Source organism: Typha latifolia, chromosome 6 (assembly GCF_019914945.1).
Source record: "Typha latifolia isolate L0001 chromosome 6, TyphaL0001v2, whole genome shotgun sequence".
NCBI lineage: Eukaryota > Viridiplantae > Streptophyta > Magnoliopsida > Poales > Typhaceae > Typha > Typha latifolia.
This window is the reverse complement of record NC_133091.1, coordinates 4934315-4943412: the sequence shown is the minus strand read 5'-3', so window position 1 is coordinate 4943412 and position 9098 is coordinate 4934315. Positions and strand designations below refer to the sequence as shown.

The 9098-nt window shown below is 39.3% G+C and overlaps 1 protein-coding gene across 1 annotated transcript; it reads right to left on the bottom strand.

Moving 5' to 3' along the window:
• Window positions 1-2711: 2711 nt before the first annotated feature.
• On the bottom strand, window positions 2712-7356 carry LOC140791478 (two-pore potassium channel 5). Its single transcript, XM_073142073.1, has 3 exons — window positions 6613-7356; window positions 6073-6410; window positions 2712-3058 (listed from the first exon to the last, which is right to left on the bottom strand). The coding sequence occupies exons 1-3, from the start codon at window positions 7234-7236 to the stop codon at window positions 2911-2913; spliced, it is 1110 nt and encodes a 369-aa protein (XP_072998174.1). The 5' UTR covers window positions 7237-7356; the 3' UTR covers window positions 2712-2910.
• Between the last annotated feature and the right edge of the window lie 1742 nt (window positions 7357-9098).

Genomic DNA, 9098 nt, shown 5'->3' with positions numbered 1-9098 from the left:
ATGACGTGAGTCGATTAGCATTTGCACTTGTGACTAGGGGTAAATCAGTCATCATAGTAGAAGCACAAGCCTTTCTTCTTGTGGTCTTTTAAGTCATTCAACATAAATTTGTGTGTGATTTGCTGTTGGTTCTACTGGGCTGTTTGTACAGGGTTGGGCGGGGTAGGTGCAGCCTTAGTGGGTTTTGAGCTTGGGCCATCTTCCTTCTCTCTTTATAGATATGGTTTAGCTGATCTAACATGGACTCCATCAAAACTGCCAATTAGAAGACCTCCTCAGAAGTAGTGGGCTTTAGAGTCTTAATCTTAGCTTGAATGTTAGGCATAAGCCCACTGATCAACGTGCTCTTTAGCGCCGAGTTTGACCAATTAGTGACTCAGTTGCAAATTTGTTTGAACTTCTCTCGGTAAACCTAAACTATTGTTGACTGAGTTAGCTTAGTTAACATGGCCTCGAAGTCCTTATACTGGGTCAAACCTAACTATGACTTGAACGGTTGAATCTGCTCTACCGATTGGTACCACTTCATTGCCATGCCATCTAAGTAGAATAATGTGAGTTAGACCTTCTAATGATCAGATGTGCCATGGTACGTGAAAAATTACTTTGCTAGATAGGTCCAGTCTTGTAGGTCTCCTCATGAACTCATGAGAATTTTAGAAAATCAAATTTGATGGTCCGAGCTTGAATCCCAAAATGTGGCTTGTCATCATGGTCCAAGTGACCTCCTAGTCGATGCTGATCTCATGGGTTATTGACCCACGAGTCTGGCTCACATCATGCCCGAGTTGCATGCGGGTTCGGTTCAGTTGATTGACACAAGCCCACTAGGTCATTCCACTAGTCATCCTCAAGCTCGCACTCGGGCTCAAGGGCATGCTCAGGAGTCCAAAACTAATTTGCACGAGATGGTTGAACTGATTTGTAAAAATTCGGCCTACCTTGAGATTCATGCACTTCATCTCCTCCATGCAAATGCCATAACCCCAATTCTTGGCCCAAAATTGTGTTTTGTCCTAAGAGCACCGCTGGCGACGGTTGGGTTTTGTCATGGGTCACCGACAGTTAGCCTCTAGCTGGTCCCCGTGGCGGTGGAACACTGGTATGCGACAGTGGGAGGAGGTTATTCTCCTTGAGCTGGGTTAGTTGCACGGGACACCACAAAGTGCTCCTAACGATCCCCACGGTCTTTGGTGGTTGCATGTTGGTACCCATGGCCCCACTATAGTGGAGCTCTTGTGAGATAAGGCTTAGTCAAGGCTGTAGAGAGAAGGGGCGTCAAGCCTGACTATCAGACATTCGTTGGTGGCTATGAAGTCCGCCACGTGCTTATAGTAGGGCAATGGAAGTTGACCGTGGCCGCTGATGGTCGCTAAAATGCTGGCCCTGAGGACACAATACTTGGGTTTGTTGTAATGAAGAGGACCATTGTGGGCAATCAGGCTATTGCTTCTTGTGTTTGTCTCTAACTTGGCTTCTGTGCGAAGGTCCGGGAGAAGGGACTAGACGTGATAGTTTGGGTCGAGGGGGCCTAGATCATTATCGATAAAAAGCGAGGATTTTGGGCCTTAGCTTCCACCATGGTTGGGATAGACAATGTCAAGCCCATTATTGGAAGCTAATCTAGTGTTGTGACTACGATGGCCTGGGTCTATAGAGGCGGCATGGACTCTTCCACAATCGGAGGTGGTGTTTTGGCGACAATTTGGCCGACTCTTTGCCTCCCTCACGAGTTGAAGATATTGGTCATGGAGTGCTGGTTTCGTTGTGTCCGATGACACTAGCAACGTAGGGTAATGATGCTAGGTCATGATAGCTGCCCTTAAGACTTGGATCCTTTTCGATCCTCTTGATTCTCACTTTCGATAATTTCTTTCAGCAAGTCCATAGACTTTACCAACGATTTTGCCCACACAGGTGGTTTGTCAATAGTGATGGCCAGTAGTGTCAAGGAAACCTTAACAAGAATGGAGATTAGTTATTAGTCTTTCATGACCGCAATCTCCCCTGGGTTGGATCGCGTGTTTACTATAGGTCAAGGAATGATGACTCTAATACCACTGTAACGAACTAAATCTAGATTGATCTGTTCGTAAGAAAATTCTAATATTTTAATGGATAGTAAACTTTGAGTTAGGGATCTTTTGGTTTTGGAATGACGTGATTCCAAAGTCGGGATGTAAAGATAAAAATAAAACAATGAAGAAAGGTTGAAACTAGACAAAATATTTGACTATCGTCGGAGGGTAATGGATGGCCTTTAGATGGTACTCATGTTGTTAATTGGTTGGCTAATGTGAGACATTTATTAGGTTTTAGGTGTTCATGGGAAGACTTTTTCCAGCACTGCTTTTGCTGATATTAACGTGAGAGAAAACCGAGAGGGAGAGAGAGAGTCTTTTGTCCTCTTGTTTAGATATGCTAGAGAAAAGAAGATAATGGGAAATGTAATTTAGTTTCTTCCTTTCTTTCATCTTCTCTCGAATTTTAGAGAGAAAAAAGTGACTATTAAAGGCACTTTCTTTTCCTCCCTTTCTTCACTATTTTTTTGTACAATTTCTGTCCAAACAAGCATCTCTGCTTTCTCTTCTCTTGTATTCTCTCCATCCTGAAAACTTCCCATAGGTATAGCAGCACGTAAGTACCAGAAACTACAATTTTTTGGCGATTCAAGTAGCATCTCAAATAAGATCTGCAATCGCATGAACTGGTTTTCTCCGAAAAGGCTCGTATATATAAATTGTATTTATAAATTTTCCAAGTGCTGATGTACTTTGTATTCTATTTACAGTTGTCACTGATATACAAAAGAAATAATTGCATTAGATGGAAGAATTTAACGTCCACCTGCAGTTAGATTGCAGTGTGAAGCTATTCTACTCCAACTGAATGTGGCACTAACTTTAAGGGTCATCTGGTAGCATTTAAGAGATCAGGGAGGGTGATCTTGCCAGTATTGTTGGTATCAAGTCTGTTGAACTGGTCACAAATTTGCAAAATATCCTTCTCATTGATCTTTCCCATTTCCTTCAGCTTGTATATGACGAACTCTGATTTACTGAAGAGTGAAACAAGCAACAGCAAGAATCAGGTCTCATTAGTAGGTGCAGCAAGTGATGATAAAAAACAATAAATTTTAAGAACAACGAACAATTATACTGCATTATTTAGGAGCTTAAAGGCAAGTATTAAGAGTTGGATATTGTAAAGTTCCAACTGCTATATTTAGCTTCACTATCTGACAAGTAGTCTAACTGTTTGACTCAAAAACCACGTTTAAAGTGTTGTTAGCCTTATACAGTTAACCAAATGAAAGTTTATTAATCCAAACAAACAGGGAATATGTGCATAAAAATTATCTAGATTTGAAAAATGGATTGAAAAAAGAATTGTTTCTGCTAAAAGGAACACTGAAGGGAAGCAAGAAACAATACACATCTATCTAGCAGTTTCATCATCATATATAATGGGAGTGCATTTCTATTGTGCAGCATAAGTAAGACCTAATGGAGCTAATTAAGAGCAGTTCCAAACAAGTGATAAGCTCACCAAGCTTGATGGTCACCCATTATAGAAGCAAGGGGTGACTAGATTAATTGACTGAGCAATAGTCCATCAAACTATTCTACGCCCATACTGAAAGCCGCATGAATACTGAAAGCCCCATATTGCAATCATCATTGATCAGCAGGAATATACAACTCTTCGAGAATGTGCTATTTTTGGGGATTCCAATGATTTATTTAATCAATTGAATACCAATAAAATGAATATGATATTTCTCAAATTAACTGGTAATATCAGTCAAGCCTTTTATAGCTTAGGCCATTCAGAATACAATTATAGTCCAATAGTAATTTTTTTTCTTTTTGAGAAATCAAATTATAGTCCAATAGCTAATCTCTTTCATCTAGAACAAAATCCTCACCTTACTCTAGCTTATCATGGATAGTCTTCTGATTCATCCCACAATCCATGCCATCTATATAACTTTTCATCATAAACTATAACAGTACTTAAAACAACATGAAAATGACTTCCTTTCTGAGACTGAAACTCTGATAATCTGATTACCTCTGATAAAGATAAAGAATTACTGCTCAAACTACATAAAAAGTCCATATCTGGTTAGATATCCTGTGTCACTGAGATATCCATTTCAATGAAGAAGTATTAAATACGGTCTATGAAGCACGGACACTTCAAATAGCATGAAATGTCCGTATCCTACACTTGTTGGACACTCGTTAGTCACGTGTCTGACACTTTTACAATGTATCTGATATTTAAAAAATATAGAATAAATTCGGACACTTCTTAAATACTTTTAGACAATCCTGAGAAACTTTAGATATAAAATTTATCATATACTATAAAAGTTGATAATATAAATTATTTATTAGGAATTTCCTGCATATGCTATAGAAATATAATGCAATAATCACGAGTTAACACATACAAGGAAATTAATATTAATGAAAATTACTGTAAAATCACATATTCGCCTATGCAATCCATCATATTAATGTATCGTGTTATGTTTTTTCAAGATTTGTCGTATTCCCGTGTCTGTATTGTGCCGTATTTGTGTCCTATTTTCATGTCTGCACTTCTTAGAATATGGTTAAATTAACATTTTAGGAAAGGCCTTTAGATTGAGTACTGCTCAAGGTGTGCTTAATGCACTCGAATGAGTGCGTTATGTTTGACACTCGTGCTAGCAAAACGATATATGTTTCACGAACAATACAAATATATGAAATCTTAAAGAAGCACATTTCTATGAGTACCCTTGTCCTTGAGCAATACAAATATATGAAATCATGAGTTTTATAGGATAAAATAAAAAAAATCTATCAAAACTGATAATATGGGTGGCACTATTCATCCTTCACAACATTTAGAATTTCTTTTTATCAAAGTTTCTGATGGATACTTGCTGCATTGCACTATATGGTATTAATTTCCTACAAGTTATTGCAGGACATATGTCATCCTATGCACATGAGTGCACAATTGAATGAATTCTTGTGAGTGCAATCTGACTTCCAGCTCAAGATAGAAAAGGAGAAATTTTGAACAATTGCGCAAATCTGTTTGGTTTTTACCTTACACGAAAACCTTAGCCTGCAGATATGTACCCTGCATAGGGGGGCAGTCAGTCATTTGCCTTCTTCTTTTATGGAAGATCCATTTGTAAAATTTAAAAGCTTAAACTCAGTCTCCTATCATCCAAGGTTGCCTCATTAAGACCACTTTGTCTGAGATCCCAACATGTATGAGTGTTTGCAAGTTATGTATGTATTGCACCAGTTAAAACTCTATGGAAATATGAACTTCAAGATCAGACTTATGTTAGGAACCAGACAAATCCCCTTCCATTTGAGAGTACATCGATCTGACCAATGAACTTAAAGCTTCATTTATTTCATTCTCTTTAACCTCATTTTCTGACTTTCTAAATAGGTAATATATTTATACAAATAATATTGGACAAACACTTATAAAATATCTATGGTTAAGCTACACTTAGAAACTTCTGATAGAAACTCAGATTCGCTGCGTATGACGTCGCTTAGCACTAGGCTGTCTTTTGCAGGTGCTAGGCAATAAGGCAACTAGTTTGCGATCTGAGCAACTCGTGTCCAGTGGATCTATCTGAATGAAGCACCAAGAGGGACAATCTAGATGCCTAAGAGATGTTTCTGACTGATTTGAAGTTTCATCCGAAACCTAGACTTTGTTTGATGTGAACAATGCAGGCAATCAACAGTCGATTGAACCAAACCAAACGTTGGTTTTTGGGCTTAACTGCATCACATGATGAAGCTTTTGGCTTAACTGAATTTTATGGTGGTTTACTTCTTTAATCTGCAAAGTAAGCCCTCACCAGAAGTTATATACAACGAATGGAGAAACTAGATGCGCCATCTATCAGCTACTAATTGCTACCTGACGGAACCAATTTGGTACTAACTCTTGCATTCAAAAAGCAATCTTGAGTTCCATATTAAAGGAACCAAATTTTGGGAGCAGGAAATAAGAAGAGAAGAGAATTTAGGATGAACCAACCTGATGAAGCCATTCTGATTGATATCAGCGGCGAACAAGTCCTCGATCGTCAAATCCCGATGCAGCACCCACTTCACGATCCTCCGATGCCTCTTATCAATCCGCGCCTCGGCCAGGAACAGGAAGGCCCTCGCCACCGCTAGCGTGGACACCAGCAGCCAGAGCGATGCAAATATCCGACCAGGTAACGTGTTGAACGCCCGGTCCCCGTATCCGACAGTGGTCACCGACATCACCGACAAGTAGACTGCGTCGATCCAATTCAAGTCCTCGAGCAAGTACAGCGCAATGGTCCCCACCCCGACACATAGCACGACGGCGGCGACAGCGAGGGCTACCTATTTTGTTTGAAATTTAACATTGAGTTATAATTCCGAAAAAACTGAAAAACAAAGTTACAAAATTCCCCCTATGTTTCACAATTTGCAAATTGAACCCAACATTTTCGGATTTGTGTGAAAACATCACAAGATTTAAATCTCCTACTAAATTATATTCCTATAGTCGAAAATTTGGTGGAAGTTTTAATTCAAACCAGACCTTAGAGCGGATCCGCATCCGGCCCTTTTGGGCATCGACGAGGTACCCGGTTCTGAATCCGGCGAGGATGGCGGCCTCCTGGATATCAAGGACGTAAGACACTGCGGCGGAGAGGAGGACGTCGATGAGCCCGAACCCGACGAGGACGAAGAGGCAAGAGAAGACCTTCGTCGCCGGAGTCAGCGGGGCGATGTCGCCGTACCCGATAGTGCAGAGCGTGACGATGGAGAAGTAGAGGGCATCGACGGCGGGGTGGGTCTCGACGCCGGAGAATCCGTCGGGGGAGGCGGCGGAGTAGACAGCGACGCCGAGCGTGAGGTAGAGGAGGAGGAGGAGGGCGGCGGTGTTGAGGACGGAGCCGGAGGAGGCGAGATTCGGGGGGTTGATGTTGGAGAGATCTGGGCCAGGTATAGGGAGAAGGTCGCGGAGGACGGCCATGGCGGGGGCGGTGCGGGTGCGGTGGAGGCCGGAGGATTTGCGGTGAGGGGCGGAGCCATGGGCAGAGGTGGAGGTGGAGGTGGCGTAGGAGATCTCAGAGGAGAGGGGGAGAGGGTTGGAGAGGTGGGAGTGGAGGAGGCGTTTTGGAGGTAATAGAGGTTCTTGCTCTACTTCTCCTCCTCCCATTCGAAAGGGGAGTTGAGAGAGAGAGAGAGAGAGAGAGAGAGAGAGGGAGGGAGAGTTCTGAACTGCCTCAAGATTGAAGATGATTAGAGATAGTTTCCGGCTTGTCAATTTTGTTCTATCGTCAGCGGGTCTCTCCGTAGACGAGTTCGGGAAGTTAAACCATAATTACATTTTTACCCCTCTTGCCAATTTCCAAATAGACCCACTTTTCTCTACTTTATATAAAAAGCTTTTGGTCTTAGTTTACTCACTGGGGAGACGGTGGAGTCACAATCCAAATGAAATGGCATTCGACGTAATTTTTAAAATTTTGTGGAAGTCCGAGTTTATATAAATCATTCCATAAATTACAGTTTATCTTCGCTTGGTTCCAGATCAAGTTGCAATCGTTCGTTGCCTAATCATTAATAGAAATATGAAAAGAAAAAATCTTAACTATTCTCATAGATATATAGTTTGATTTGATGATAAGAGAAATAATTTGGTTATTTAGTAATTTGTCTCATGGTGAAAAATATTAGCGCCACTAATGATAGAAAAATTAACGGTTGTAATATAGTCTAAACTTCTCAACATTATAAACAATAAAATATATCTTATTTTTTAGTCATCTACATGTATTTATTAACTTTAGTAATAATATGTTAGAAATATTTTATTAAAAATTAATTATAATAATGATTATGAAAGAACCAGGAGAATTTAACGATAATTCTTATATTTTAAAGAATATAGCAACATTATGATATTTTAAGTTGAGAAAGCGTGCACCCTAAGACGAGGTATATTTGGGTTGAAGTGATGAAAGAGTTTTGCCAACGTGGAAGAACTCCTCCATCCAATTGGCGAAAGATCGCATCAAATAGATGGGTCCCACTTGGCTCATTGATGCATACAACCCCAATAATAGAGGGTGGTCGAAGAAATTTGGAGCAGAAATTAGCTACGACTTCCTAATAAAGGATGGAGACGCTTTTCGTCGTTTAGAGAGGGGGCTTAAACAAGCAAGCCGGGGGGGGACCCACTCATTAGTAGCAGTGCTCGACCAATGGATAGAGGCTTTCAGATCAGTGGTTGACTTGTCGTTGTAACTTCTGATATAACGTCAACTTTCTCCTGCTTCATTTGCCTCTGAAGTCGGCGAGGAATTAGAACTTTGCTTGTCCCTACCTCACCTAGCATAACAACTAATCATAGTTACCACAATCGCACCGGACTGGGTGGTGAACTAATAACTAACTCGGTTCAGTTTTGTCATTAGACCGAATAAGCAATCAATTCCGTAAAAATCAACAGACCCGGTGGTTGAATCAATGAATTATGCAACCTAGCTGATTTTTGATAAACCGGCCGGATCAACTATTTTTACAAAATTACATAATTATTCTTAATATTTGATTATTCTATTCTATATCATAATGTTATATTAGTCCTAAAATTTTAAAAATATTTAGTTTATAACATATATGTTGTCTTTAAATTAGTTTTTTTTTGTGTATATATACTCTTAAAAAGTCTCTTATTTATTTGTATGTCTATTTAAATTTAAATTTATACGTATATCTCTTAAAATATAATTTTTTTTTGCATGTATTCCTTTTAAAATTCTTATTTTTTGCGTGAATACTACTTAGAACAAACTATCATTAAAATTCGAACAATTTAAATATAAAAAGACAAAAATATCCTTATTATTTTTTTCAAGTGTTTCTCTTAGTTAATAGTATTTTTTATCTTTTATATTAAATAACTTAGCTTAGAAATAACCATGATGGTATCTATATAAATAATATTTGTTTTGAAAGATATATAAACAATTCATACTACTTTTCTAGATATTTATTTATTTTTAGAATTATTAG

What these genes read in the sequence shown, in the direction of transcription:
- LOC140791478 (XM_073142073.1), bottom strand. Translation starts at nt 7,236, where the DNA reads ATGGGAGGAGGAGAAGTAGAGCAAGAACCTCTATTACCTCCAAAACGC. An exon ending in GGATGCGGATCCGCTCTAAG is followed by an intron (nt 6,411 to 6,612) that starts GTCTGGTTTGAA and finishes CAAACAAAATAG; the next exon opens with GTAGCCCTCGCTGTCGCCGC. An exon ending in AATCAGAATGGCTTCATCAG is followed by an intron (nt 3,059 to 6,072) that starts GTTGGTTCATCC and finishes TTCACTCTTCAG; the next exon opens with TAAATCAGAGTTCGTCATAT.